Source organism: Anarrhichthys ocellatus, unplaced genomic scaffold (assembly GCF_004355925.1).
Source record: "Anarrhichthys ocellatus isolate YVR2014 unplaced genomic scaffold, GSC_Weel_1.0 scaffold1788, whole genome shotgun sequence".
Lineage (NCBI taxonomy): Eukaryota > Metazoa > Chordata > Actinopteri > Perciformes > Anarhichadidae > Anarrhichthys > Anarrhichthys ocellatus.
The window spans coordinates 1-7,155 of NW_022281762.1; the positions used below are offsets into that span (position 1 = coordinate 1).

General features: G+C 38.4%; 1 protein-coding gene across 2 annotated transcripts; it reads left to right on the top strand.

The window, feature by feature from the left end:
• Nucleotides 1–1,581: 1,581 nt before the first annotated feature.
• Nucleotides 1,582–4,843, top strand: lage3 (L antigen family member 3). 2 transcript variants are annotated; one of them, XM_031839627.1, is made up of 3 exons: nt 1,582–1,662; nt 4,016–4,144; nt 4,240–4,843. In XM_031839627.1, exons 1-3 carry the CDS (start codon nt 1,613–1,615, stop codon nt 4,352–4,354), a joined length of 294 nt encoding a protein of 97 aa, XP_031695487.1. In that variant the 5' UTR covers nt 1,582–1,612; the 3' UTR covers nt 4,355–4,843. The 2 variants fall into 2 exon arrangements, with proteins under 2 accessions (XP_031695487.1, XP_031695488.1); XM_031839628.1 differs by having other exon boundaries at nt 4,016–4,138.
• Nucleotides 4,844–7,155: the final 2,312 nt, after the last annotated feature.

A 7,155-nucleotide genomic window follows, 5' to 3' on the forward strand; every position in this document is an offset into this window, starting at 1 on the left:
TATATATATATATATATAAATATAAATATACATATAAATATATTTATATGTATATTTATATATATATACAGTATATTTATATATGATTTAACTATTATCATTATTTACAGTAAATTATTGAAGCAAAAACAAAATCTCACAGGCTAAAATAGAAATAATAAAATAAATAAAAATATTAATTTTATTTATAAAAATAATATATAAAATACAAAGCTATGGTTATGAGTTACAGGTATTAAGTCATACGTGTTGTAGACATTATTATAGTATTACCCAACAACAATAATACTCATAATAATAAATACTCATATTCATTTCATAATGTTAATTATAATTATTCAGTGAAATATTTCTGTCTCTCAGTCACGAAGTTGTTCTCTTGTCTTCTTTGTCTCAGTCAAATTAAATATCAAATATTGTTTTAATATACAGTAAATATTCTGTAGTTTTCTTCATGTACTCACTTAGTCAGCAGATCGTTAGAAGAGTCCGGATCGGAGGAGACCCGGATCCTCGTTCTGGTTCAGTTCTGATCCGGAATCTTGGTTTTAGAATAAATAATAAGAGCGAATCAATAATGAGCGCGTGCGGGTGATGTCATGGTTCCGATCATCACCAACAGCAGCTGATCCGGATCAGACGGACTGAGACTCAGAGGACGAAGACACGCGCAGCTGGGTTTGACAGCGCTCCTACAAAATAAAGGTCTCCCTGTGGATTTATTTTGAAAGTCTGGAAACTGAGTTTAGAATCGACAGAAGGGTCTGAGAGTGTCTTGGTATCATATTGTATTTGTATATTAATGAGAGATTATAATATATTGAACATATAAATAAATATAATCTGTGTTTTTATGAGATATTTAAGTATTTGTTACTTCAGGATGAACTGTGAGAATATAAATATAGTTCTGTGCAATATAAAGATAGTTTATGATAATAACAGAAGGTTTCCAGTTTAAATGAATATGAATGTTAACTTTAGTTTACTGACCTGAGAAAGAAGTGTATTACTTTATTTAAATCATTTACATTACATCTAGTGTGAGGTGGTGGTCAAGTACTGCACTTAAATACAGCTCTGAGGAACTATATATATATACAGTATATATATATTATCAGAATCAAACCACCCAACAGGATATAAAAGGAGTAAAATGAGCTCTAATGCATGCGGCTACAGTAATAAAATGCTGCATACAAACATGTTGCTTCGTGAATACTTTAACGTTGATACTTAAAATAGATTTAGTCGATAAACTAATATTTTAAAGTAAAATGTAGAATGTCTTCCACACTTATCTTATCTTATAAATATATTTATATCATTATTTCATAATGAAAGCCAATATCCTAAATACTCAAATTGTGTCTATGGTTTTGTATATTTTTACTTATCATATTCCATATTATTTAACACATATTTGTGTATTTTCGTCCCTCAGAAATGTCAGTTCTCATCCTTTAGGTTTTAATATGAGACAGCTGCAGTACCGTCCTCCGCCGCTGTGGAGCAGCAGAGCGCCACCACTGCTCACCGGAAAGGCCTTTTCTTCTTCTTCTTCTTTTTCTTCTTCTCCGGAAACGTGATTTACTGAAACACAACAAACACGATGGCGGCGACAGACGGAGAAAGAAACCACGAAACGGGAAAACTGGAGTTGTATCCTTTAATAAGAACTCTGAATATTTAGCTTCAACTCTTGTTTGTGTTATAAAGTGTTCTGACTAATAAGTTCATGATTTAATGAGAAACGTAACGATAGCAGCAGCATTAGCATAATGCTACATGCTTCATTAGCCTCTCAGTAATGTTTGTTTACTGTCTCGTTTCCTCGTTTCCTCTCCTAGTTTACTCATTTTCTTTCCTTTCCTTCTCTTCTTATTTATTCTTTATTCTCTTCATCAGAGCTTCATGCAGGCTAAAATACGATTCACTCAAGTTATTAATATCTAATATAATATGTAAGTTATTAATAATAATGATAAATAATAGTTTGTAAGATTAAAGAGCAGTGGAACTCAATAGTTTAATTATTAAAAATATAGTTTATTTCTGTCTTTATGTAATATTCTTTTTTAGGCTAACATTTAGCTTTTAAACTATAATCTGAGAATAAAATGATTGAAAGAAGAAGAAATCAGATATTATAAGAAAGTCTTTTGATAAAAAATTATTTATTAAAACTTCCTGTTTGGGGGAACAGTCCGCATATTAATATTAATTCTGTGGAAAGTAGAACTATAATAACGAACAGAAGCTCGGCTCTCGATGTGATCGATAGATCTACAAGTTCCTCTTCTTCCTCTCTTCACTCCACACCTTCATCCCTTCATCTCTCCATCCCTCCATCTCTTGTTCTCTTTGTTCCTGTCTGTTGTTTGCTTCATGTTTGGATCCAGCTGGTCTGATACAGAAAGATAAGCTGCACATTGAACGCTAACGGAACCATTGACTCACCAGGAACATGAATTATACATCTGTAGAACATCTGCTGCATATGGAAGCACATATCTGCAGCCAAAAAAAAAAATAAGGTGACAAAAAAAAAGAATTACATTTTTTTTGCTGGTGGTAAAAAAAGAAAAACTAATTATTATTATTTTTTTTACTTTTTTTCTGCCAGCAAAAAATAAAAAAGTTCCAGTTGCTGTTTATTGAAGGTCTTCACCTCAGCCACATTGGTTTCATTCTTTATACTCCAGAGCTGCTTCTTGCTTAAAATTCTATTCAAGGGTGCGTTTGCTCAGTAATCCATGTGAAACATCAAGCTATTGAAGTATTTCATGTGTTGTAAAGTCACGTTTAAAGAAGTCTTCAATGTACTCACAATCCATGTATACGTCACATGTAGGGTAACCTATGAAGAGCTGCTTCTATGACTCATCATTTAGACTTCCTATAGCAGCTGGAAACATCTGGTCAGTGTTATGGTTACAGATGGATGCACCAAAAGTGGTGCTGCATTTTTTTTATTTTTTTTTTATGCTGGTGGAAAAAAAGTAAAAAAATATATATATTTTTTATTTTAACTTTTTTTCCACCAGCATAAAACATAATTAGAATTTATTATTATTTATTTTTTTAGTGGATTTTTTTTGTGACTTTTTTTTTTGCTGGTGGAAATGTGCTTCCATAGCTGCACATTGCGTTTCATATGAAACGTTCATTTGTCGTTTATGAGACTTTGTGATGTATTTATTTTAGATGCACAGCAGCTAACAGACGGTTCAAAATGTGAAGTTATTTAAAATGTATTTTCATCATCTTCAGACGACTTCACTGCTAAATTCTGCTTCTAGAAACGTGTAAAACGTTAAAGAGCGTTCGTAGGAATCTCTTCTTACCGTACGATCAGCTCGTCATCTGAGGACTCGTTGAGTTTAAAGTGAAGTCTAAACGAGACGCTCAGACAGAGGTGATGTCACGGTGATGTCACGTTGCTTTTATCGGTGGCTGCAGAGTAAAAGTGAGCTTCTTCTCCTCCAGCTCACATTCAGATAAAAACTAAAATACTTCATAACACATAGTAGTTTCCTAGTTTTATTTATATTTTATGTTAAGAATCTGCAAAGTAGCCTCACTTTTAACTAATGTTTTTAAATAATTGTAGTGAAATGCAAAGTACAAGATTTCCACGAACATCATGCTGCATTGACGAAGACTTGAAACTAGAGATTGAGACCATCAACTCATGTTTACAATGTTTACTGAGGTAATAAATCAAGAGAGAAGTAGAGTCATTTTCTCATAGACTTCTATACAACCAGAGGAGTCGCCCCCTGGTGGACACTAGAGAGAATGCAGCTTTAACACATGAAGCTTTGAAGAACTTTAAAGAACCGGAGGTTGACTGATATGAAGACAACGAAGCCTGTTGCAAAATAAAGTGAAAAGAAAAAGTGAAAAAATAAATCTGTGAATTACAGCGTTTGTTTGTTTCCATCAAAAACACGAGAGAGAATGCAGCTTTAACACATGAAGAACAGACTTCTTCCTTGACCCCCCCCCTCAGCTCTCTGGACGTCCCGTTCCCGTCGTCTCATGAAGCCTCCATCGCTCTTCGTTCTCTGTCTCCGGACCGGGAGCCGAGGAAAGGCGGCATCAGCAAACATCTGGCGGTGACCGGCAGCACGTTGTCTGTGTGAGCAAGAAAAACACGTTTAACTTCTTCTGACTGCTGACGTCCGTCCTCTAACTTCTTTTTCTTCTTCTTCTTCTTCGTGTGTTTTTATTCAGGAAGTGGAGCGCAGACGAAGCTCGAGTCCTCCGAGTGTCGGTGAACTCGTTTCTGGATCACCTGACGCTCGTCATGGAGACCATGCAGATGTTCAGCCCCCCCGTCACACAGTGAAGCCTCGTCACCTGATTCAGGACTTCATCCTCTGGAGGTTCAGGACTTCTTCACGTGGAACAAAGAGACCGGCGGTTTGAGTCTGGTTGGGTTTTCATCAGAACTTTCTTTGTATGAAACAGATGTGGTTCATCGTTCATGGTCCCGTCAGGATGAACTGTGATCGACACGTCAGCCGGTTCAGCGTGACGTTCCTCGTCTGACCAGCAGAGGGCGCTGAGTGATTAAATACACTCACCAGCTGTTTGAGAGAAACACAAAATGAAAATGTGGAATAAAAACATGACATTTATTTGTTAACGTGGAGGTTGAATAATAAGTGAAAAGGAGAAGAAGCTCCACACGATGTCCTCTGTTCACTTCTGTTTCATAAATCTATGAAATCATTTACTAAATTCAGACATTTGACAGAATAATCCCGTCAGAGTTGAAGGAAATCTGAACTGTTTCATCTCATCAAGTGGAATAAATCTGTAAAGTTCTACGTTACCTTTGTGTGTATGTCTCCGTCATATTTAACTCCTTTATTCTGTGCAGTACTTCATGAACGATGAATCTCTGTGTGTCCGAGGTAAGGCGGTCTGTAGGAGTCAAAACAGACCTGAGGGATTAACATCAGCTGTATTTAATTCACATGTCATTGCTCCTGATATGATGAACTGCAGACACCAGACCCTCTAGACACCAGACCCTCTAGACACCAGACCCTCTAGACACCAGACCCTCTACATACACCAGACCCTCTACAGACACCAGACCCTCTACATACACCAGACCCTCTAGACACCAGACCCTCTACAGACACCAGACCCTCCTGATAATCCGGTCAGTTTTGCTGAGTGCAGCAGACCGACGGTGGCCGAGATGAACATCAGAACAGGTGAACAGGTTGAGAGATGATGGTAAACATGAGTCAGCAGGTTGATTACATGAAAGCCGAATTCACCAAAACATCGATCCGGTTCTGACCTGAGCACAGGTTTGAACATGGCTCGTGCGCGTCCTCGGCTGCGTGCACGAAACTCTTAAAATGTAACATTTTTCTATGGAGTTCTGCACTAATGAATCACTGACGCACCACCCCGCGAGCCCGCTCAGTGATCCAAATCAAACGCACCCAACAGGTGCATTCTGGGTGTGGCTATGCTAAACATGCTAAATAGCTAATGGTGGATCCTCCAGGTGACTTCTGAGGAAGTTCTGCCGTTTGTGGACTGGTTCTACTGGGACCAGAGAGGACAAGTGGACTGGTTATACTGGGACCAGAGAGGACGAGTGGACTGGTTCTACTGTAGTGGTCTGGTTCTACTGGGACCAGAGAGGACGAGTGGACTGATTCTACTGTAGTGGACTGGTTCTACTGGGACCAGAGAGGACAAGTGGACTGGTTCTACTGTAGTGGACTGGTTCTACTGCGACCAGAGAGGACAAGTGGACTGGTTCTACTGGGACCAGAGAGGACGAGTGGACTGGTTCTACTGTAGTGGTCTGGTTCTACTGGGACCAGAGAGGACGAGTGGACTGGTTCTACTGTAGTGGACTGGTTCTACTGCGACCAGAGAGGACAAGTGGACTGGTTCTACTGGGACCAGAGAGGAGGAGTGGACTGGTTCTACTGTAGTGGTCTGGTTCTACTGGGACCAGAGAGGAGGAGTGGACTGGTTCTACTGTAGTGGTCTGGTTCTACTGGGACCAGAGAAGTTGGACCTGGAGGAGCTTTGTGAGGACTTGGAGGTGTTCATGCTGACAGTCAGACAGGTGAGTACGTGTGTGTGTGTGTGTGTTGCTGTTGTTTCTATGAGAACTTTCAGGTTATTAATGAATGTGGCTCATTTCTGTTGGGGGCCATCTTGGTTTCTGTTGGGGGCCATCTTGGTTCATGCTGATCATATAAACTGGCTGCAAAGTTCCATCTGTAAAGTTTTTGTTGGTTTGTTCTTCAGGTGTGATGAAACACTTTTCTTTAGTTTCATAAGTTTATCATATATGATTATTTCATCACCCTCAACCTGCTTTCATCTTCGTATTTCTTCTTGTACTTCAGTAAAATGTCTTTAACGTGGTACTATTGGTAAAATACTGCAGTACTCTGAGCATCCATAAAGTAGAAACTTCCTGAGCTTGTGAAATGGAGCTTTTTATTTCCTGATTTAAACCTTTTAAACATAATCAGTTATCTCAGATACGTTTGATCTGTTTTTAAACACACTTCATACAGAGGTGATGTTTCAATGATCCGCATCACGTCGTTCTTTATGTTCAAAGATAAAAGATGTTTCTGTGACAAAGAGATGAGTTCATGAGCCGTGTTGCTCTAAAGCGCCGCTGTGTTTAACAGGTTAAAGGTCAGAGAGACGTTGTGTCACTTGTATTAAAAACATAAACCAAAAAAAGTTGAATAATGTAGAATACTAACATATCAATGAACATGATGTGATATAAAACATAAAGAAGTGAAGTCTCTGCTACTGAATCCTTCAGGAGGAAAATTTTGTGAAGATTATCTTGAACAAAACCGGTGAGAATCATCAACGTTTGTTTGACACAGAGATTAATCCAAAATCATACGGAAGAATCTCATTGGCTGTTTGTGGAGGGAACCAGTGATGAGGACTTCCTGTTGGACATCGTCATGGTGATGTCACTTGTTGGTTTGTGGATGTTTTGAAGCCTCCAGTTCAGCATTTTGGTCGTCGCCATCTTGTTTTTTCTCAACCAGTGAACAGGAAGTGACCATATCTGGACTGAGGAGGAGTGACGTATACGTCTCTGGCAGAGACCTGTCAATCACTGTGTAGCCC

Coding starts and splice junctions, on each gene's coding strand:
- lage3 (XM_031839627.1), top strand. CDS start 1,613: ATGGCGGCGACAGACGGAGAAAGAAACCACGAAACGGGAAAACTGGAG. Junction 1,663..4,015: donor GAAACGGGAAAACTGGAGTT/GTATCCTTTAAT, acceptor CCCCCCCCTCAG/CTCTCTGGACGTCCCGTTCC. Junction 4,145..4,239: donor ACCGGCAGCACGTTGTCTGT/GTGAGCAAGAAA, acceptor GTTTTTATTCAG/GAAGTGGAGCGCAGACGAAG.